Source organism: Equus caballus, chromosome 3 (assembly GCF_041296265.1).
Source record: "Equus caballus isolate H_3958 breed thoroughbred chromosome 3, TB-T2T, whole genome shotgun sequence".
Lineage (NCBI taxonomy): Eukaryota > Metazoa > Chordata > Mammalia > Perissodactyla > Equidae > Equus > Equus caballus.
The window spans coordinates 18,292,386-18,315,182 of NC_091686.1; the positions used below are offsets into that span (position 1 = coordinate 18,292,386).

The 22,797-nt window shown below is 55.0% G+C and overlaps 1 protein-coding gene across 3 annotated transcripts; it reads right to left on the minus strand.

Moving 5' to 3' along the window:
- Positions 1–66: 66 nt before the first annotated feature.
- SLC12A4 (solute carrier family 12 member 4) lies at positions 67–21,812 on the minus strand. Of its 3 annotated transcripts, none has more exons than XM_001498448.7 (24): positions 21,629–21,812; positions 16,674–16,768; positions 15,108–15,239; positions 11,528–11,674; positions 11,387–11,441; positions 9,428–9,558; positions 7,895–8,136; positions 7,537–7,751; positions 6,838–7,002; positions 6,660–6,758; positions 6,306–6,363; positions 5,766–5,940; positions 5,227–5,345; positions 3,627–3,725; positions 3,315–3,434; positions 3,059–3,163; positions 2,628–2,796; positions 2,141–2,336; positions 1,858–2,027; positions 1,637–1,768; positions 1,450–1,557; positions 1,068–1,255; positions 812–945; positions 67–635 (listed from the first exon to the last, which is right to left on the minus strand). In XM_001498448.7, exons 1-24 carry the CDS (start codon positions 21,741–21,743, stop codon positions 544–546), a joined length of 3,261 nt encoding a protein of 1,086 aa, XP_001498498.1. In that variant the 5' UTR covers positions 21,744–21,812; the 3' UTR covers positions 67–543. The 3 variants fall into 3 exon arrangements, with proteins under 3 accessions (XP_001498498.1, XP_023492933.1, XP_023492932.1); XM_023637165.2 differs by lacking the exon at positions 21,629–21,812 and adding an exon at positions 19,936–19,989; XM_023637164.2 differs by lacking the exon at positions 21,629–21,812 and adding an exon at positions 17,147–17,258.
- Between the last annotated feature and the right edge of the window lie 985 nt (positions 21,813–22,797).

Below are 22,797 nucleotides of genomic sequence, written 5' to 3' on the forward strand. Positions count from 1 at the left end.
AGGTCTGGCTTCAGTTCCGCCTTTTTCCCTTGGCACCCGGAGAAACAGAGCCAGGGGAGCAGGAGGCCCAGAAGTACACAATGTTTTATTGAAAAAGTCAGGCCTCAGCTGGCTGGCTCCATTCAGCTGGGCTTGGTGGGGGTCCCTGCCCACAGTAGCCTAAGCCAGGTCTTCTTGCAAGCATGCTGGGCCAGACCCCCTCCCTTTTGCCCCTCCCCTTCTCTCTGCTGGTGACATCTGAACAATAAATATGCAATAAATAGCGCTCCTGGGCTGGCTGCTTTCAAACTCCACATCAGCCCCCACCAGTCTTATCCAGCTAGGGCAGGCCGCCTGGGGTGCTGGATGGGAAAGTCCCCAAACCTCTCAGGGTCCTGCGGGACCTCGGATCCATCTCCACTGCCAGGCCCAGGCCCAGTCTCCAAGGAGACCTAGCAAAGCTGGGTCCAGGGCAGGGCCAGGCAAAGCAGGGCTGATGGGTGGGTGCCGCGAGGGGGCCTTTACCCTGGACGCATCCACTCTAGTCCACAAGTCTGTACTGGTTCAGGAGTAGATGGTGATGACTTCACGGCCACCGCCACGCACCAACAGCACCCGCTCGAGGCCCTCGGTCAGCACCTCCAGAAATTCCATGTCTGTAGGGCATCAGGTCAAGGAGGCAGCACCAGAACCCAGGGCACCCAGGGAAGTTTGGCCCATCAATGAGAGCTGGGGAAACCTGGCACCCCCCAGGGCACCCAGGAGAGGAGCTCCTGGCCCAACCTCACATGCTGTCCACCTCCCTACTGCCTGTCTCTCTAAAAAGGGATACAGTTCTCATCACCCTCGCTGTTCTTGGGTGGACCAGGCATGTTCAGTAGGACCAGGCGGGCGTCGTGGGAGCGTGTGACAATGACTTCATTGAGCTTCACAGCAGTGTGCATGCGCCGCACATTGGATTGGTCCCTGCAGATAATGAAGCTGATCATGGGCCCCATCCCTGGCATCCACAGAGCTTGTCTACCCCGATCCCACCTCCTACCCCTCCATCCCACTGACGTGGCTGTGTCTCTTTTTGCTGTACTCACGGCTTAATATGCACCAGCTCCCGGAAGTTGTCAGGGGCGTGGCTGGGGTTCCAGGGCTCAGCTGCCATGTACTTGTCCCGTGTCCATGTCATCTGGATCTTGTCAGCCCCAGCTGCAGACTCATCCTCCTCGTCCGAGTACAGGCTCTCCAGCCGAAGGGCTGAGTGCCGATCCTTGACTAGCTGGGCCTGAGGACAACCAGAGCCCTCAATGCCATGGGAGAAGGTGGGGCCTGGCTGGCCCAACATGATCACCTGACCTCAGGGAAATGGCACTGACTTGAGTGGAGCTGGAGTGAGTCATTCCAACACCCCCACTCATGGTGTCTCCAAAGGCCTGCCCCTGCCTCCTGCCCCTGCCCTGAACCAAGAAGGCCACTGACTTCTCGCTCCCGCTCAGTCTTGGTCAGCCTCATCTGCCGCAGCATCTGGGACCGCTGCTCCATCATCAGTGTCCGCTCGTAGGTATATGCAGAGATGTCACTATTATGCTAGGGAGAGGATGGGCCATGAGGACTAGGCTGTGTGGAGCAGGGCCTCCACAAGGCCACACCAGGGTGGGTGGCTCACCATCTCCACCACTTCCACCTCTGCCTCAAGGCGTAGGTGGTACAGAAACACAGCTAGATCTTTCTTCATCTGGATGCTGTTGTCGTCCATCTGGGCCACCGTGAAGATCCGCATCCGGCACTTCCTCCAAACCTGTAGCAATGGAGCAGGTGGGTGGTTCCGTCACACCCATCTCTCCAAGGGACCAGTTCCTCTCACCCAGGCCCACCTGCCTGGCCCACCTTGTGCTGGCGCAGCAGGAAGGGCAAAAGCATGAGCATGCCACCATCATGTACAATCCACCACACGTCGATGTGGCCCTCCAGGTAGCGCTCATGGTTGCTCGGGTAGAAGGCAATGTTCTTGGGCACAAGCAGGGCCAGGTGGGCGGCTGTGGTGCAGCGCACGGTGTCTGGGGAGGAAGGGTACTACTGACTGCCAGCCTGTGGTCCTCTGTCCTCTGTCCTCACTTAACCCCTGACACCTGTCCCACGTGACTGAGCCCAGGCCCTGACCCTTACGCACCGATAAAGGTCTTCCAGGCACGTGGGTCTTCACTCTGTCGCCAGCCATAGGGCCAGCCCAGCACCACGGAGTTATGCCTCATGCCGCCCAGGCCGCAAGACTGGATAAGGTGGGCCAGCCCCTCACGCACCTTGCTGGCTACCACCACCTGGCAGAAGCCTTTCACTTTCTCAATCTCCATCATGTTCTTGATTGTCTGTGGGGAACACACTAGGGTCAGAAGGCAAGGCCATCAGTGTCCTCTCTGCTGGGCTCCCTCCCAAGGCCCCTAGGGCACAGAAGTACTTGGGGATGGGGGAGGAAATGGGGACAAGCTGCCCACCCAGAGGCCATGTTTCCAAGATGGGACAGTCATACCCCCACCCTTGCTCTAGCTCTCAGGTGGCAGCAGTGCTACCCATCTGGCTGGCCAGGATTGGTCCCCTCCCCTATGTGCCACTCCAGACACCTCTAGTCCGGCTCAGCTCCCTGCCCCTGCAGCATGCACCTGCTCAGCGGCCTGGGCCTCGCCATAGCTCTCCAAGAAGCTGCCTTGGATGACAGAACCAACGATGGTCAGGCCCTTGCCGGCCTTAAGCTGAGAGGCAAAGGTGAGGAGCCGTGGGTACTTCACGTGAAGGTCCTCGTCTAGCTTCAGCAGCACCAGCAGCTGAGGCCTGCGGTGGCCGGATGGGGAGGCAGCCTGAGACCAGGGCCAGAGGTTTCCAGGGAGCCCCTCTTCTTCTCCCTTCTCGGCTCACAGGCCCCGCAGGTTTAGGTAGCAGGGATCAAGGACTCAACATGCAGGAGGGTGCCCCTGGCAACCCTAGGACAAGGAATGTGGACTGGGGAGGGGGAGCCAGCACCTCTTGACCCTCCCACCCTCAGAGCACCCCCTGAGAACCCAGAGTGGCCTTGCTAGTCTGGGTGTGAACTCACCGCCAGTTCTTGGTGTGTGGAGGCCCCTCCTCTAGCCGCAATAGTGCATAGCGGGCAGCGCTCAGGGACAGGCCTCGGATCCCGTCACCCCACTCCTTCTCAGCCCTGCAGAGGCCAAAACTGGTGAGTGCCTAGATTCTGTCCATGTATATGTGAGATGGCACCCATGGTGGCTAGAAAAAGATGGTTCAGTTCCCCTCAACCCAACATACAGACCACCCCACTTGCCCCGACCAGACAGCAGCCCCTCACTCACCCTTGGTACTCAATGTACTTGTAGATCATGCCCGCGATGAGCATGGCGACCAGGGCGTAGTACCAGGAGGAGACAAACATAAGGGCCAGGCAGAGGCTCATGCCCAGGAAGGACAATGCCCTGGGCCAGAGAGTGGGAAAGGGAATCAGGGCAAGACCAGTAGGGCCCCAGGCCAAGCCCCCCAATGCCCCAATCTCTCACCAATACCAACTGCTGCCCAGGAAACTCAAACCCCATTCAGAATGGGGCTCCTGGCTTCCCCAATAGCTCTTGTGTCAGATGACTTGGCTCAGGGGTCTAGCTGGCACTTACCAGTGATAGTACTTGAACCGGGGTCGCCAGTTGGGGGTCCTCAGGAGTGTCTGCACAGCACAGGCCAGGTTCACAAACAGGTAACACATCAGAAAGAACCTGCAGCACAGGGAGTGCATGGTACAGAGCAGCCTACTTGGCAGCCAGGTACTTGATGTCCCCACCCCTCCTCAGGCTGGGCCTTGACTAGGAACTGGGACATGTCATGGCAATGCTGTGCATGGGCTCAGCCAGGTCTTCTCAGCCTCCCAGCACCCACTCCCACAGCCTGAGGCAGATGAGACTCCTGCAGAGGTGTCCTCAGAGCCAGGTCTTAGAGGATGGGCAAGTGTTTGCAGGCAGAGGAGGTGGGAGTGGGCTGCAGGCAGGGGGAGCAGTGAGTGTAGAGCTGCGGAAGTGGATGGTGCTGAGGAGTACTCAGTGTCTGGAGATGGCGGGTGGCAGATGGATGAGGAACTGTCATGAATGTGGGGAGGGGTAGGCAGGGAGAAGATGACAAGGGCCATTTTGAATATACTGAATTAGAGACACTTGAGGGACACTACAGTGGGTGTGGGAGACTGGGACATGGGTGAGGCCTGCTGCGTGAACCCTCCAAGGAAGACAGCAGAGGAGCAGAGGGCTAAGGCAAGGGGGCACCAACCTCCACCCTCAGTTGGCGCGAGAGAAAGGCAGACAAGAAGGTAAGGGGACTTACCAGAGAGGGCATGGCAGGGGGCAGGGACTCTCATGAGAGGGCAGTGGTCAGTCCCATCAGGACTGCCAGGAACAGCCACATGACAAAAACTAAGAAATGTCCTCTGGCTTGGGCAGTGAGGGGTCACTACCCAAGACGACTGTCGCAAGAACAGTTTCAGGTGTGTGCTTATGTGGGTAGAGATGGGCAGTAGCAGAAGGAGGTTGTGTTGAGGGGGACAAGAGAGCACTGACTCCAGCAGGCCTGGCTGCGGCTGGAGCGAGGAGGCTGCTTCAGGGGGAAGGAGAGCCTGTCAGGCCTACAGGCTGAGTGGGGCAGTGAAGGGTAGTCCCGTCATAACCGAACAAACAAGAGGGAGCATCAGCAGTGGAGTAAGATGTGTGAGGAGAGATGGAGTGGACCCCAGCACTGGCAGAGGTGAACACAGCAACCATGAGAGCTCTGCCTCAGGGACCCCCAGAAATTGCCACATGTCGAGCACCCCCTGTAGGGCACTGGTAGACTCAAATGCCCAGCTGATCCCAGAACTCTAAAAGCAAACAACTTTGAAAACAGATGGACAGGCAGTGGTGGCTTCATCAAGGCAGCAGGGACAGGGTGCTTGCCCTCTCTAGGAATGGAGGGCTGTTGGCTGCCTGCTCTGGGAGTCGCCCACAGAGGGGTGTGGGACCTGTGCTCTCTTTAAAACTTCTGTGTAAGTGCCAGGCTTGCTCCTGAATGCAGAGGTAGGCTGAGCTCTGCCAGGCAAACATTGCCCCATACAGCCAGACATGTCTCACAGTTGTGCTCTCAACATCAGACAGGGTCACAGGGAGGTGCTGGGGCCCCCAGCTGAGGGGTACCAATGGTGCAAGGAGCCTTTCCCAAGACTGTCCCCATGCCCCACCCTGGCTCCCAGCTCACATGGATAGAATGGGGGCCACCATGTCAAGGGAGGCAATGAGGATGCCCAGCTCAGCGATAAGTGCCGTCAGGAGGAGTGCCCACGTTGGTTCACCATTTGCCTTCCCGTGACCAAACACCTGCGTGGACCAGGGTCAGTGAGGTCAGCAAGGGAACAAGCAGGTCCCATCACCCCCATTCCACACCTTGGGCCACAAGCTACAGCCTGGCCTCCATCACCCTCAAGCACCTCCTCTGGGGCTCAGGCCACACCCATGCCTATCCTAATAGGTACCACAAGTTTCCCTGGCCCCCACTTCTCCAGACCTCTCTGCTTTGGATGAGCCATAGATAAGCCATGAAGATTCTGGGCCCAAGCAGCTCTGCCAACAACACATCAGGGCCAGGGTAGCTCTCAGCAACTCCCCATGGATGGCTACATGGCCCTGGGGTCACTATGGGCGCCAAAAGGGTGTAATGCATTATCCCCTACTTCTCTCTCCCAACCAGTGTGAGGGGCCAGGAGCACCCAGGCTGTGGGAGAACGTAGAAGGGCTCACCCGGAGGAAGGGGATAATGTTGTCTTTGGCAATGGCTTGCAACAGGCGTGGCGCCCCAGTGAGGCTCTGCAGGCCAGCACCACAAGTTGAGAAGAAGGAGCCGATGACGATGACCCAGGGCGAAGGCCAGGCCAATGTGCCCACCACCAGGTTCCTACTGACGCCGTCACCATACCTGCAGGGGCCAGGCTCAGTCCATGCTCCACGCAAGGAGTCCCCCCAAATCTTGGGTGGGGCCACCCAGAGTGAGGGATGTCAGGGGTCAGGAAGGGTGGCTATAGTGGGCAGAGCTGTGGCCTCTTAGTGGAAAAGGCCAATCCACCAGCTCCTACCCTTCCCCCTCGGCCCAGCCTTAATCCTGATGTCACCATCCTCTCAGACTCAAAAGTCCTGGTGAGGCCTGACCCACTTAGTGACACAGACCACCACTGGCAACTAACAGCCTACGGATATGTGTGGGACCACTTGTGTCAAGGGGACTGGTGTTAGGGCAGGCAAAAGCTGAGCCGACTGCCACAGGAAGGGGCCCAGATCACTCACTTGTCTCGGAGTACCACACCCTCGATGCAGGCGCCAAAGAGAACCACACTGCTGAAGTCTGCAGCTTGTCAAGGAAAGCTAGGCCACCACTGCTACTGCTGACCCCACTCATTCCCCATACAGGACCCACACGCCTCTTGCCCTAGCCTTAGCCAGCAGACTCAGCTGGGACACCTATAGCTGAGGGTTTCCTATTGTGCACACATCTTTTGAGTGAGTGCATGTGTGTGAGGAGGTAAGGTATATAAGCATGCATGCATGTGTGGTGTGTCTGTGCATGCCAGCTAGTGACCTATACGCAGGTAAGTGCCTTCTTTTCCCCTCCCCACCTGCCCCAGGCCTGAGAAAGGATACACACAAGGGAAGTTGTAACAATGGCCAGAATGGTCCCCACCGGAATGGACTTCTGGGCATCACGGAGGTCCCCGGAACGGTTTGAGCCAGCCATAATGCCTCCAAAAACAGACAAGACTCCTTCAGGGGCTCCTCAGGAGTTGGGGCAGGGCTGGGTGGGTGGGCAAGAGAGGCTTACCTGTTACAGAAGGGAAGAAGATGCCCACCAGCACGGTGAAGGATGTGGCGATGTCAGCCATCACATACAGGGACAGGCTCTCCTTCAGGCCAAGGGCGTCTGTGGAGGGCAGCCCGTGCTTCTCCACGACCTCACCCTTCTCCAGGTAGGCGCTCCACAGGTTTTCTGCGGGGGCAGCAGCATCACCACTGCAGCCCCACTTACTTCCCAGGGGCAGTTTGGGGCAGTCTAGCCAGAGCCTGCAGATCTAAGAGGCTCTGGGGGCTTCAGGGGTGGCTTCAGCCACACGACTGCTCTGGCCACAGGGAAGAAGCTGCCTGGCTAGAAGTGTGACAGGCAAAGGTGGCTGAACCAGCCAGAGCCCCACCAATGCCTGCCTCTTAGAGGCCCTTTAATTGCTCCTGTGAGAACAATCCCAGGCAGGGTCAGGGGCTGGTGGCTGGGGAGAGAAGGGCTGCCAGAACTTTCTAGGGGCTGCTGCAGGTCTGGGACACTGGCCAGATCAGCTCCATTCACCCAAAACTTAGCTGCCAGGAGCCAGGCTGAGAGGATACTGCTGGGCCGGGAAGGCAGCCAGAACTGCCTTCCATTCCTGAGCTGGCCACACAAGGACAGCTCTGTGCTCCACTCTCTATGCTCATTTCCTGCCTCCTGCTCAGCCTGTGGGTCAGGAGCAGGAGGATGGGAGGGAGGACGCACCCTGGAGCACGCCGGCAGCTGCACCAGGGATGCCAGGGATCTCGGTCACATTGTTGAGCAGGAAGTAGGGGTCACAGGAGTCAGTGGTGAGGTTGGGGCTGTGGCAGAAGAGGGTCCATAGCTGGGTGGCCACTGTCTCATTGTCTACCATGGCTGTCTTGGCACAGACGTCAAACTGGTCCCGGGACAGGGTCCTGTTGCCCAGCATGCATACCCTGTGGGCAGAAGCATCAGCACCTGCTTAGCTGAAGGCCCCAACCTGTTCTCACCCAGCAGCCTTGGGAACTCAGGGCATCAAAGGCCATCTACTTGGGAGGGATGTTAGTGCAATGCCTGGATGTATCCCTGGATTACTTACGGAAACACAGGAGGGTCAAAAATAGACTTGATGCCACCAGCGTAGATGGAGAGGATGGAGATGATCACACAGGCCAGGAAGAGCGAGGCAAATTTGTTTACATACTTGACACCAACAAACACCACCAGTGTCATGAAGGTCAGAAAAATGGTCCCATACACCCGCATATTGTTCAAGGTGGCACTCGATGTGTCGTGAGTGCCTGTTGGGTAAAAAATGGCGGCCGGTGGGGCAATGTAGGTCTGAAACAAGAAGACCGATAAGGAAGCTTCAATCTTCCTATTTGAAGAGTGAATCCTGTCATTTTGGTTGTATTTTTAAAAGAGTATCCAGAAAAACCCAGTCACAAAAGACCACATATTGTATGGGTACATTTATATGATGTCCAGAATAGGCAAATCTGATTAAATCTGATTAAAGACAGAAAGCAGATCAATTGCTGCTTAGGGCTGGGGAGAATGGAGTGACCACTAATGAGTATGCGATCTCTTCTCAAGGTGATGAAAATGTTCTAAAATTGATTGTGGTGATGGTTGTACAACTCTGTGAATATAAAGCATATGCTGTATACTTTAAATGAGCAGTGAATTGTATGATATGTGAATTATATCTTAATAAAGCTATTATTAAAAAAAAAAAAGACACAAGAGCCAACCCAAATACCTAAATAGCCAAAATGGAACAGTTTGAGCAACAAATAAATAATGATACTATTGAATTGCGACCCAAAGAATAAAATAAATATCAGGAAGTCCATTCTGATATAAATACATGGTTGAATAAATAAATAAATGGGGAAAAGGACAAATTTTCCATACAGAAGAAATCCAAACAAAAAATGTAAGAATGTAAGAAATAGAAAAACAAACAAAAGACCCAGAAGATCCAGGAATGGGGTTCACACTACAGGCAGAGGATCTGGAGGCAGTTCCTCTAAAAATCTCCTACTGTCTGGATCCCCAGGGGTAGGCACTTGTTATCCTGTGCTCCCCACTGTCCCTCCACCTCTTCTCCTACTGCCTGGGGCAGTTCAGTGGGGAGTGAAAGCTGAGTCAGAGCACACATGGGGCTCACGGAGGAGGCACTGACCTCCAGATAGGGTCCTTTGGCTGCTCACCCTGATACAGGGACACGGAGAAGCTGGCTCTAAAGGGTACTGGCACAGAGTCCTGGGGGAGACAGAACTGGCCAGAGCCCACATAAGTCCAGGAGGCAGGCTCTGCGTCACCACCAAGATCCGTCACTGAGCTAAATGCAATAGTTCACAGACCACCTGCCATGGCTGAAATGGTCCCTGGGTGGATGGAACATCCAGGGCCAAGGTGAAGGCAGCAAGGGCCCTTCCCTGATTGGCCCAAACTAGGAGTTGAAGGGGAGACTGGCTTGAGCAAAGACCTTTCTTTCTCGAGGAGCCCTCCCATATTATAATCCCCAGACCCTGGCCAGAGGTGAGGAGAGCACGAGCAGCCTGGGCCTATGCGAAAGGGACTGTTTGCACAAGACCAGAGTTGGCCAGGGATTAGCCTAACTCACCAGCAAGATCTCAATGGCCCCCAGGATGTACATGGCCGCTGCAAATGTTGTTCCCAGATAGAAGCACAGGCCCACAGCACCTCCAAATTCTGGTCCCAGTGAGCGGGAGATCATGAAATAGGAGCCCCCAGCTACAACAGAGAAAGTACACACAGGTCAAGGCTGGTTCTTCTTCAAGGGGTCTCCTCCATGAGAACCCCTCACAACCACCCAGAGGGACAGGGATTGCTTTTCCCATTTACAGATGAGCAGATGGGTAGGGAGACTTGCCCAAGGCTGCATTATTAGTCAGTGACCAGGCTGGGGTTGGACCCCATTCCCATCTGACTGCAATGCCCAGCACGGGGCCAGTGAAATGGCTGCTTTTCTGGGGCAGCTCTAGGTCTGCAGCAGTGCCTAAGTGGCCCACTGTCTCCCAACTCCCTGCACTCAGGCCAGTCCCCACAGCCTCTACTGTCTAGGTGCATCCTATCTCAGCATGCCTCACCCCTCCTGACCAGGGTAAGGACTGTATCTGGTCCGGTTTTTTGTCCCTGGAGCCCAGCACAGGGCCTGCCACCAGGTGAGTATCCATGGTTGACCCTCCTGTCCTGAGTCTGTGCTTCCATTAGAGTCTAACACCCCTGGCAAGACTGACAGAGTCAACACTGGGCCCCAGGGCCAGCAAGGGTGCAGGGGACAAGAGTGATCCCATGTTGCTGGTTGAATCTGCTCCTGATAAAACTTCTCTGCTGAAAAATCTGGAACAAGGATCAATAAACTTTAACATGGCTAATCCTTTTCATGCTGTAACCCCACCTCTAGGATCCTCTCCTAAGAGAACTGCCAGGGGTGTGAACAGAGATCCATGAGCAAGGCTGTTCATGACAACACTGTTTACAATGGTGAAAAAGCAGAACCCAAGAGTAGGAGAATAATCACATAAATCAAGTAATATCCTATCAATCCTGTTTAAAAAACAAATATACTGTTCAAAACATTTGGGAAATACACACACACACACATACACATACAGTTTGAGGAAAAAAATATGTCAATACTTTACAAGACCCTAAGACCATATGCCAAAAGGCTAAGAGTTATAAACCCAAGTTGGTAGGGTTATGGGTACTTTCAATATTCCCCTTTACATTTTTCTGCACTTTCAAATCCTCTTATGGCAAAGATATATTACCTTTTTTTCCCCTATTACTTTTATACTAATAAAGCTGTCATTAAAAAAAAAAAAGGGCTGGCCCAGTGATGCAGCGGTTAAGTGCGCACGTTCCGCTTCGGCAGCCTGGGGGTTGCTGGTTTGGATGCCACGTGTGGACACGACACCGCTTGGCAAGCCACACTGTGGTAGGCGTCCCACATAGAAAGTAGAGGAAGATGGGTACAGATGTTAGCTCAGGGCCAGTCTTCCTCAGCAAAAAGAAGAGGATTGGCAGCAGTTAACTCAGGGCTAGTCTTCCTCAAAAAAAATAAATAAATAAAATAAATAAATAAATAAATAAAAGGATCCAGACACAGGAGCCAACCTGAATAGCTAAATAGCTAAACTGAAACAGTTTGAACAACAAAATAAATAATGATAGTACTAGATTTTGATCCAAGGAATAAAATAAATATCCAGGAGTCCATACTGATATAAATACATAGTTGAATAAATAAATAAATGGGGTCTCTGAATCCTTGGCTTGGGCTACGAGGTATGCCCCATCACCTTCTTTGTCAGCTCTAGGCCCCCTTTTTAAAAATTACTTTTACACTAAAGCAAACAAAACACAAAACACTAGAGCAATCCCAAACTCTGTCAAATAAGGATGCTCCTAAGTGATGGCACTGTCAGGGAGTCAGGAACTAGGACCCCATCAGAGAACGGCTTGGTTAGGGGTGGCCGTGAGAGTTACCGGTCATGTCAAGGTGGATTCTGGGCCCATTCCCCCCATCAGGCCTGTGGTGGCGCTACTCACCCACCTGGAACCACGCCATTGGTGGCGATGGCGCTCATGGAGATGGCCGTCAGCAGGGTCTGTGGGAAGGAAGGCCTGGGTGAGCAGCTCAGCTGGGCAGGCTCTGTGGGGCAACCATGGCCCCTGCCCCAGCTAGGATACTCACACAGCAGCAGCAGATGAGCACAATGAGGAGGGCCTGCAGCACACCAGCTGTGCCCACCATCCAGGTCAGCCGCAGGAAGAGGATAACCCCGAAGATATTCTGCAGGCAGGGCAGGTACACTCCCATGAGGGTGCCCATGCTGGGCGCCTATGGAGCAGAAGGGGGTGGGGGGCACAGAGCATCAAAGGGGCCCAGATGCACCATGGAAGGCCAGCCCCTAGTCACACAGCAGTCCCCGACCCCCAGGGTGTTCTGCCAGAGAACAGGATGGAGAGGGGCATCCTGAATGGAGTCCTGGGGAGCACACAGGGTAGGGTGACAGCTAGGATATCTATGTTGACTTTCATATGTGAAGATGGTTTGGGACTGAGAAGGTATAAAACCTGATTCTTTTCAAAACCCCATGTGTGAGATTTTAAGCCTCACCTCACCCTCAAGGTACTGCCCCCTTCCTTTCTTTTCTTTCATTAAACTTCTAGAAAGAGAGGTCTGTCTCTGATCCCCACCTTCTCACCCAGCAGTCCCCATGTCACCCAAGCCAGAGTCCAAGAAGTTGTTCCTGGCCCTCCCTCTCTCCAACCCCCAACTCCAGTCCAGGTGGACACTGAGTCCTGTCCAGTCTGCCTCTCAAGCTGCCATGCGATCAGCCTGCCTTGCCTCAGCCTTAGTCCCTTGAAAATGGGGCACTACACCTGGGGCACCTGGATGGTGTCCTCCTGTGCCCCTCAACCTCTCCACTCTCTAGCCCATTCTGCTGCCAGAGCAGGTCTCTGAAAACCAAATTCAGTCTCATTATGCCTGCTGAGAATGCTTTGCATTGTCTATCCTGTAATCCACAGTGTGGGCCAGACTCCTTGGCTTGGGCCACCAGGTGTGCCCTATAACCTTCATTGTCAGCCCTAGCCCCTGATGACATCGGTTCCTCAGAGCCTCTGAACCAGTGCATGTGCTGGGCTCTGCCTGGGCAGGTCAGCCCCACCTTACTGCCTGGCAAACTCTTCTTCAGTTAAATCTGCAGGAGGCTTAACTGTTGCCTCTTCCAGGAAGTTCCCCCAAGTTGCCTTAGGTGGAGTTGGTACTTTCTCTTACATCCCCTCAGCATCTGATATACCCTTCCATCACAGTGGTCCCTTCAGGTCATGGTAACTGTTCACTCGAATGTCTCATGACTACCCTGGGGTAGACTCGGCTTGTTCACTGTTCTATCACCATCAAGCACTGCAGGTACCCAAAAGGTGCTCCTGAGCCCAGAGAGTGTTGCCTTGGAAGGCCCCTGGGATAACCTGTTGGGAAAATCCTGCATAGAGAGTAGAGCTTCAGGCTGAAGGGAAGATGAGGAAGGTCTGATGGGCATATCCAGACAAGATTTCTCAACACTCAAAGGGCAGAGCAGGGGCCAGCCAGGAGGCGGGCAGAGGCGGAAGCACAGAGGCAGGGCTGGCGCCTTCTTGAAGAACTAAGCTCCCATGAGTGCAGCCCAGGGTAGTGGGGCACTACCACCAGAGCCCCAGCAACTCTTCTGAAGGGTCCAGGCCTGGGGCAGGTTCTGTGTACAGCCTACGGGACCTCAGAAAGCCTGGAAGGGCCCAAGTAAGAATGAATGGTCCTTTAACTGTCCTGCACAGCACAGGTGACAGATATACCTCATCTGGCTCTGTCTGAGCCTTACTCAGAGGCCCTGGACCACCCATTGGATAGTGGCAGCTCCCAGCCCCACCTCCACTTTAGGCTGAGTCACTCTTAAAAAAGGGCAGTGTGGGAAAGGGTAGGGCCGGAAATGCTTTCTGCATCCCCAAATAACCTTTGGCAGCCTCAGAAGGTCACCAGGCCGGAGCCAGAGCAGCTGCTATGGAGAGGTTTGGGTCTTGGCGTGGTGTGGTTGGAGGCCTGCCCTTCCTGCTTTAAACCTTCTTTTTCTGAGGCCCCTGCTCAGACCCGCCCTGGCTGAGGACCACAGCTCAGTGTTCCCAGCTCCGTAGCTTTCTACCAATTCACTATGGACTTGACCAGGCTCTTCCTTCCTCCATGGAAAAGCCATTGGAGCCAGGATACTCAGCCATTCTCTCATATCCTTACTCTAGGGCCAGGTGAGCTGGGCAGGTAAGCTGAGGCTGGACCCCAGCATCCTCACTAGCTCCTCAGAAGGCCAAGGGACCATGGCCCTTCACCAACCCAAGCTTCCTTCCGACACTCTTGTTGAGATGTGCACTAGCCTTTCTTAGGGACCTTCTTACTCCCAGCCACCAGCTCCCTGGACTTGGCCCAAAGGGACAGGGAGGACACTCTTACCCAAGGATCCTATCACCCACCACAGGCAACACTCTCAGAGGCTGAGACCCCCACTGCAGGGCTGAATAGGGATAGCCAGAGATAGTCAGGGTTCTCTGTTATCTGCAGTGCAGAAAATGTCAGCAAAATCACAACCAGCAGGATAGGGTGGGGGTCAGGTCTGTGTGACCTCAAGATCTCAGCTGCCCTCTCTAAAGTGTGGGCTGGTTTGCGACCTGGAGGGGCAAGGTGAGAGATGTACACAGCCTGATCTACCCTCTTTCCTTGGCCCACCCCAGCAGGGCCCAAATCTCACAAGCAGGTCTGAGGCTGGGGTCCCAGCTTATCCCAACCAAGAGCTCCTTCTGCCTGTGCTGACCTCCAGCAAGAGTACTACAGCCAGTGCCAGACCCAAGCTCCTTCCAAATCACAGCTGCTTCCCAAACCTCAGGGAGTCAGTAGGTGGAGAGGGAGGACTCTTTTCTTCCAAACAGAAAATGTAGAAGAAACCCCTCCCCTCAGTTAAACTAAGCCCCGTCACACAGGGGAGCTGAGCAAAGATGTGCAAAGTCATCTAAAGAGAGAGGAAAGCTGAAGGGCCAGAGGCCTGGACAGCAACCAGAGATGGGACCAGGAAAGGAAGAGGGAAGCCCCAAGAGGCAGTGTTATGCTCCTATCACGTCCCCACCCTGGCACTCAAAGAACCCATGGGCCACTGGAGGAGTTTGCCAGTGGAGCCAACACAGTGAGAGGCAGAAGGGTTTGGTCACTTGCTCTAGGTCACACAGCCCTACGGGACAACCTGGTTCTTGGTTCCAATGGTAACATCCTTATCCATCTTGATGAGATGCCAGTGATCAGGCATTATACATAGTCACATATCTCACAGTAAATCCACAAATCTGTCTCCCAGTGTTATCCATTGATCTAATCTAGCTAAGTCATAGTAGGCAAGTTAACACCCCTGACACTCAGTTTCCTCATCTGTAAAATGGGGGTGATAACAGCACCTACCTCACAGCTTTGTTGTGAACATGACCCACCGTTTAGCGTGGTACTCCCCACACAGAGAGGGCTGAGTAAAGGCAGCTGTCACTTTGTCATTTCTGAGGGCCTCTCTGGCCCTCTACCCCCTCTAGCCTTCTGTCCCCCTAAGGGGCTCCTCCTTGGCCCACTCCTCAAAGCCTCTTTGAGCCCAATGCTCTCAATGCCCATCCTTCAATGTTCACCACCATCTGGGGAAATTGCCAGTTCCATGGTATGGAGTCTGTCTTCCCAGGAGTGGCCCCTCTGCTACCCCTGACCAGCTTACCTTGGCTACTCTTCGGCGGGTGCCCTCCCCACTTTCAGCCTCCTCATGCTCCTTGGCACCCTGTGTGAGGTTGGTGTAGCTGACGAGCTTGCCCAGAAGAGATGATACCTTTGGGCGGATGTCCAGCTCTTCCTGTAAACAGAGCCACAGGGCAATCTGGCAAGGGGCCCGGCTGGTGCCAGGCTACCTGTGTGTAGCCAGCAGCCTGGCCTCTGGCCCCTTGCCAAGCCCTGAAGCAGGCCTGGACCTGATCCCAGCTTTTTTTTTGCCTGGGGAAGCCCAAATCCTCCAACTGAGCAGGTGTGGGCACCACACCCCAGCACACAGCACTCAAAGGCTTAGCCCAGCGGCTGCTTCTCCCTGCCCCACCTTGGCTACAATCACTACTAGTCCATTTGTGAAAACTACCTGCCTCAGGGGAGAGGGCAGGGCACACAGCTGGCAGACAAGTGTATGGTATACTTCATCATGCCTGTTCTGGCTGGCTACCTCCCAGCTATGAGTGGGCCTCTGGGACTTATCTGCTCTCAACTCTCCCACAAAAAAAGCCACCCAGTTACCTCAGGGAACCAAAGAAGTCAAAAGAAGAATATTTGGAACAAGTGGTCTCTCGTATCTGCCTAAACCCTGATCCTCCTGAGTGGTCTTCCCCACTGCCACAGGCTCTGTAAATAACCCACCTCAATTCCCAAGGTGGGATCCTGGCCCCTGAGCCCATCCTCAGGTGGAGCCAAGTCAAGGCCTTTGCTGCAGAAACTTGCTGCTTTCTCGCGTCAGGAGGCCTCCCAGGGCTCAGGTTCTCCAACCTCCACCCGAGTCTAGGCTTTCCCTGCCCCTGCGGCCTCCCCAGCACTGTGCCTCAACCTGCCTCTTGCCCACATTTAGTCTTCTCCTGTCCCTCAGCTCCTTTCTGATCCTATACACAAGGAGAAGCTGGTTTGGAGTCACAAGTGAAGATGCAGGTCTTTGGGGGCATGTGGAGATTGAGGAGCCCACAAGACTTGCATGGGGCAGCTGAACGTGTGGGTCAGAGTTTAGGGGCCTAAACCATGCCTTAAATCCAACTTCTGAGCTTGAGTCTGAAAAGGATAAAGTTCAAGTTCAGAGGCACAAAATTGGTAATGTTTCCACAGAGGTGTCCACTGAGGCTGCAGATGTGGAGAGAAGGGCTAGATCCACAGAGAAGGACCAGGCCTCAGAGAAATAGAGAGAAGAGTTCACAGGAGAGAGAAATCATGGACTGGGAGAAGTCCTAGGAGTAGAGGGAAGACAGGAAATCGTGAGGGGTGGTCACCTTGCTGAGGGGCTGCATGTAAGTCAAAGTCAATACCCCATGGGATGGGGTTGTGACTGCCTCTGGGAAATCAGTTTCAGTTCAAAGGGCCAAGGGAACTGCAGCCTGGCTGCCCAGGGAGTGAGATAGACAAGCGGAGACTGGAGGAGGAGCCGAGACACAAGGAGGCACAACTGTCCAGGCTGCCTGCTTAGCTAAGACTTGGGTCCTGACAGGCCCCTGCCCGCCCACCTGCCTGCCACACCTGCAGCCCAGAATGGCTCCGCAGCTACCTCAAATAGTGCCAGGTTCCTGTCATAGTAGTCACTTCCTCTGGAAGCCTCCACAGGACAAAGGAAAGGACTGTTCTCTTTGTGGTTGCCATGTCCTGTGGAGAGAGAGGGACAGAATCCCAGTCAGGGGCTGCATCCTGAACCCCTAGCCTGGACCCCTGCCCAGCAGGCCAGCCCACAAAACATCATCTCTCTGGAGCACTTTGGGGGCCAGTGTTACCAGGCTGGGCCTCAGTTTCCCCATCATACCCTGCCAGCTTCCTTGAAGGGCCAGAATTGGCAGAGTGGCCAGTGACCAAAACCCAGCACACCATTTCCTTTTGCAGAAGACACCCGTGCGAAGGCCCCAGACACCCTAGCTCACCCACGTGTTAACACCGAGGGGCGGAGCCAGCCAGGAGGGGCGTGGACCGGCCCTGGAGCACCTTCAGACCGCCCCCGACTCTCCCATTTTCCCGGCCCATCTGGAATACCCAGTGTGCTGGGCGCCTGAGGCTCCGTGTCCTCTGGGCCCTCCCGGGTGCTCCCCTCCAGATAGACAAAGCCACACAGGGCACCTTCTGCCGTCATGGCTAGCACGCGGCAGCTACCCGACCATGCACCGCGCGGGGGCGTCCTGGAGGGCAGCCCGAGGCATGCTGGGAGGGGGGGCAAGCAAGACTGTCCAGAGGGCGGAAGTGGGTCAAGGAGCCAGTAAGGGTCGTCTTCGAGAGTAGGGGCGGTTAGGCGTTGCTGTCAGGAGCCGCTTGTTGGCCTCTCTGCTCCAGATCCCAGCCGCCTACCCCCCAGGCTGGTGAAACAGTGCTTCAGCCTCCAACGAAACCTTGCAGAAAGGAGCTAGATGCACTTTTTTTTTATAAGCCTGCCTTAATTCTCAAAGCTTGGCTGCTTTTTCTGGCCACCCAGCATTCATACTCTTTCCCCTTTTCCAAACTTTGTCTCTTGTGCGTCTCAGTGGGTGACATTCCCAACTTTCCATCAAACAGGCAGAAGACCCCAAGTAGTAGTCCTTTTCTAGTCACTATTTTTTCCCCTCCAGGCAGTCTGGCAGTTGTGGCAGTGGCTGGAGGCCTCACAGCAAATGGGAAGCTGACATCTTGGTTCAAAGAAGCCACATTGGTGTTGGATGGCAATGATTGTGGCAGCAGTGCTGGCCCGGGGTCCAGTGATGGAGGTGGCAACATAAGTGTGTCATCATCTCACCAGGCTAGTAGAATATTCCAGCCATGCACTGGCTGTGTTTGGGTTTTGTGAGAGCCAACTGCCAACCTTCTCTGGCTAAATAGGCCACAACTCATTTCTTTTGTTTGCCGCTAAGAATGCTGAATGATCCATCCTCCATCTGAAATATCCTCTTGCCGTCGGTATAAGACTTGCCTTCTCTGAGCCAACAATCACTCAGCAGGTCCTGCACTGTGGATTCTTTATTACTCAAGGAAACTGACAGGTAAAGCGTGCTGATGACAATTCCTGGGAAAAAGTCGGCTCTTCCTTCCCACAGCATCTGAAAGCGGTACATTGCCGCATCTAGAAACTTGGACTAGCTAAGAGAGCCAAGCAATTCAGTCCCACAAGCCACACAACTGTGTGTAGGTCAGTGCCAACAGTATAGTGTACAAAGGTAGCAGGTCAAGCCAGCCCACTGAGCCATGTTAAAGCCTCATGAGGTCATGTGGCTCCTCAGATACCTGTGACATTTGCCGTGCCCTTGATGCCCATGTTTAGGATCGGGATAAAGAGCAACAAGAGAAATCTGAAAACCGCACATTACATTGCTGGCCCTTCAGTAAGAAGCCTCTGAAAAGTACTCTTGGATTTTTGTGACAAAAGAATGTCTCTCCTGAATAAGTCTGATGCTTCAATTTGTCAGAAAATGGCAGCTATAGAGTTGATCTTATTTCCTTTTCTGCCTTGGCTGCCAGTAATCTCCAAGCTAAATTTATAGTCATCATCTGCCTCAACTCAGAATCCTTGCCCCCTTCCTCTGCATGGTTTTGATGTTTCTGACAGTAACAGTCATTTTTGGAGGCTATTTTTGTTGCATTATCTCTTCTGATTCTTTTGTGGAAATAGGTTGGAAATAAATTATTCTAAGCTTATGCACTGCAGCCTGCCCCACCATTGTTGCCTTGTCTCTCTGAGGAGACCACTAGTATCCACAAAATGTAGAGCTGAGCACACAGCAGTTCCCCCAAAATGCCTGTGGATGGTCCTCCAAGACCTAGTTCATCCCTTGTCCCTTTAGCCATGATTCCAGGACCCTTCCAAGGGTTGCTCTAGTCCTCACAGCAACATTCCAGTAGATATCACTTACTCCTTTTTAGTAACAAGGAAAGTAAGGCTCAAGAGAGATTCAGAGGCAAGGTTATCTAGTGAGAAGGCCCAAACCTGGGTCCTAGGATCCACCAGAGCCAGGTGGGAGCCGAGCTACAGGTTCCCCACTCCTACTGTGAGCCCCAGTCCATCCCAGGGTGCAGTACAAGCCTTTAACTCGAGAAAAGTGTCTGGAGTTTGCGATTTGGCCAGGGTGTGCATACCCAAGGCTCTTGGTGCTCAGATGGCTGGCAGCCTGGCTTGGATTCCTGACCCTCTCTCTGTGTGACCCAGGGCAACCTGCTTACCCTCTCTGTGTTGCCTTGGTTCCTCTTCTATGAAGTCGATAGCAATACCTACTCTTCCAGTTGCCCAGGTGCCCCAGAAAAGGGACAATCTGGTATCAAACACCCAGCAGGTACTCCTTGGAGTTCCCCAAACCCTCTTTTAAGGACAGCTCCCATGGGATTGTGGGAATGTGGGAGGTCTAAGCAGTTCTTGGATGTCTGTACTGCCCTCAGCTATTTCAAAAATCCCAGGGCAGGTCTGGGCATGCCTGCCAGGCCAAAGCTGCTCAGATACCACCTGAGACACCCAGTGAACTGGAGCATGGCCTAGTCCTGGGGCCTGCCTTGAGGTACACATATATGTGTATTCCTCCCAGCAGCTGTGAACACACCAGCTGCAGGTGGGTATCCAGGTGACACTCCTGATCCCTGTACTCACAGGCATCTGCCTGGGGTACCCCTCTAGAACCTCCCCAGCCCCTCTACACAGGTCACAGTGGACTTGATGAGCAGGCCCATCTATGCCCCTTGGAGCAGAGGTGTGGGCCTTCAGAGATTCAGGGACCTGGCTGGGGGTGCCCCACGAGGTAGACCTGAGGCTCACTTTTTTTGTGCCCCCTGACCCTTTGCAGTCCCCACCAAGAAGAATCATAATCACTCACCAGGGCACAGAGTGTCCCCCATACCGCAGGCGCAGCCAAGGTCTGGCTGAAAAGGAGAGGAGGAGGAGGGAAGATAGTGGGAGGAGCTGGCCCAGACTGGAGGGACCTGGCAAGACTTAGCCAATGTGGCTCCAGGTCTCTCCAGTCACCCTGTGAGAGGCCAAGGCGGGGCCAGGGCCTGGGCTCAGCTCTGCCTGCTCACTCACTGGTCCAGACTGATCCTGGGGATGCAGCCCAGACCAGCCTCTGGGAAGAGAGAGCCTCCCAGGGCTAACGGGGGAGCAAGGATGCTGGCTCTTGCTCTGACCACTAGAACAAGGCTGGGGCAGGTGAGGGCATTGGGTGGGGATTGGGGTGTGTGCACACACACGGCTGTCAAGTCTAAAACCTCCACAATGTCCAGAATCCATACCACCGTCTTGTGACATCTGTCCACACAGTCAGGTGACACATACAGCCAATCACCCACATCAGGCATTGATCACCTCAGTCATGTCACCATCACAGACAGACCATACAGGTCAAGATCACACCACCTGACACATGCCACTAACATACATGTTCCCTGCATATCTCCATCCTGGTCAGTCACAGACACAGGCATTTGTCATCAGACATATCACCATCCTCATCATTGACAACCCTGCAGGAAACAGTGGTCATGAGAATGTGCTACCCTGACCCCACCTTCACCCTGTGATACCCATAGCTACACACTTGCACAAGCACAATTACACATGCATATGCCACTACACATACAGACACATGTTCTCAGCAGGGTTCACACTCCAAGAGTGGGCCCTGGACAGTCCCTTGGAATCTCCTGGAGCAGGAGATGGAGAAAGGCGAATAAGGAAAGGCAGCCACCTGGGAGAAGGGAGGAAGGGCTTACCCTCATGCCCAGCCCTAACACCTAGATTGAGTTAGGGAGCTGGATTTGAATCCCCTGGGGCAAGTTATATAACTGTTCCATGCCTCAGTTCACTCCTTCCTAAGTGTGAGTAACAGGACCTATCCCATGGGGGAAATGGGGAGGATTAAATGAGTGAGCCCGTGTAAAGCGCCTAGACAAGCCTAGTTCCGCATGAGCGCTCCACAGATGCCCACTGTACCAACAGATCTAAGCTGGGAGCAACACAAGGGCACTCACAGGCAGTTCCCCATACACCCCCTCAGGCAGACACACCCTTCTCTCCTGCCGGCCAGTGGAGGGAGGCACATGGACGGGGGAGGGGAGGGGCGACAGGGTAGTCTCAGTGGCAGAGACGCCGACGCGCAAATGGGTAGGCGAGGAGAGAAGGGGCTGAGAGCAGTTTACAGAAGGTGAAGGGGCTGGGGTCCGGGCTGCGGCTGTGCTCCCAGCCCGGAGAGGCCAGAGGTGGGGGCTCGGCGCAGTTTAAGCGCCGGGCGGCCCCGCTGGCCTGGCCTCCTCCGTCAGCCACGTCTGCAGCCCCCGCCCGCCGCCCGCAAGGGAGGAGCTGGGGCGGGGAGAGCGGCCCGACCGCGGGCGCCTGGGGCCCGGGGAAATCCTGTCTGCGCGCGCGGAGCGAGGGATTAGTGGCGGCTGGGCAGACTAAGAAAAGTTGGGCCGGCATCGACGTGTGCACGCACGATCCGGGTGCCTGTGTGAGCGCGGGCCCCGCGTGGTCGGCTCCCTCGTCCCCGCCAAGGGCCCCTCTGGGCGCGCCCTCACCGTCCGAGTCCTCCCGCTCGGCGCGCTCCCCGTAGTCCACCCAACTGAGCCCCTCGAGGTTGTCATAGTCGCCGCGCCGCGGCCCGTCCACCGGCACCACGGTGAAGTGAGGCATCGCGCGCGCTCGGCCCCGCCGCCCCGGCCGTCTGTCCCGCTGTCCCCGCCGCCCCGGGTCGGCGCGCCCCGCCCGCTCGCATTCCTCCCCGCTGCGCTCACTTCCTTCGCCCGCCCCCCGGGCCGCCCCTCGGGGGCGGGGAGCAGGAGGGGCTGGGGCCGGCTCCTCCCCGAGGGGGCCCTGGCTGAGTGAAGCCCCCAGGGCCGGAGGACTACTAGCGACTCCACGCCCTGGGGAGTGCCCGATTCCTGTGTGAACTTGGGTGAGGGGCTGCCCTCTCTGAGCCTCAGCGGCGGTACTTGTAAAATGGGAAAATGCTCTTCCATCTCTTGGGGCTACCTGAGGGCTCCGTGAGATGGGGCGCGGGGTGCGCTGGCTCTGCGCTCTGTGCCTAGTAAGCGCTCAGCGACATTTCTGTTACTCAGGGGCGGGGAATGGTAGGGAGGACCGGTCCAGGATCGCAGAAGCCATCCCAGTCCTGCCCAGGGCCTCTCAGCATTCCTGGGTATCCCCTCCCCATTTCCATCATCTCTGTCTCTCACCTCTCCACCGCGTCCCTGGAAACTGAACCCCCATAAAAGTCCCGTCCCTTCCCCGCGGCCCCTTACTGCAGTCTCTCCGTGTTGGAGGCGGCTAGGGATTCCTGCCTCCTTCCCCAGAGGCTGCTGCCTCCTGGGTAGGAAGGACACCCATCACCCTCGCCCGGCCCCGTTTGCCCCTTTGGGATGCTACACTGGATTCTTTAGCCAAGTTTTCATCTTGATTTTCTCTTTTACTGTCTCACCTCCTGGGGGTTCCTTTATCCAATCGTCTACTTATTTGCTCTTAACTTTTCTTTTCATTCACTTTCTACTCCATTGCTTCAGATAACTTATCTGGTTGGCTTTACTTTAACATCTTTATCTTTCTAGGCTGTCCTTTCAGCTATTTGTTTCCCTATCAGAAAACCCCAGGGCCCATCTTACTTGTCTCTCTCCATTTTTCTCCCTTTTATGGCTGAGAGGGCTTTAGAACATCAGCATCAGTGGTATCTTCCCCACCCGCCTCAGACACT

Bases quoted from the DNA above. Each gene is read 5' to 3' on its own strand.
- SLC12A4 (XM_001498448.7), bottom strand. From the start codon at position 21,743: ATGCCTCACTTCACCGTGGTGCCGGTGGACGGGCCGCGGCGCGGCGAC. The intron at 11,442-11,527 runs GTGAGTATCCTA...TCCTTCCCACAG, and splicing joins TGCTCATCTGCTGCTGCTGT to ACCCTGCTGACGGCCATCTC. The intron at 9,559-11,386 runs GTGGGTGAGTAG...TCTCTGTTGTAG, and splicing joins CACCAATGGCGTGGTTCCAG to CTGGGGGCTCCTATTTCATG.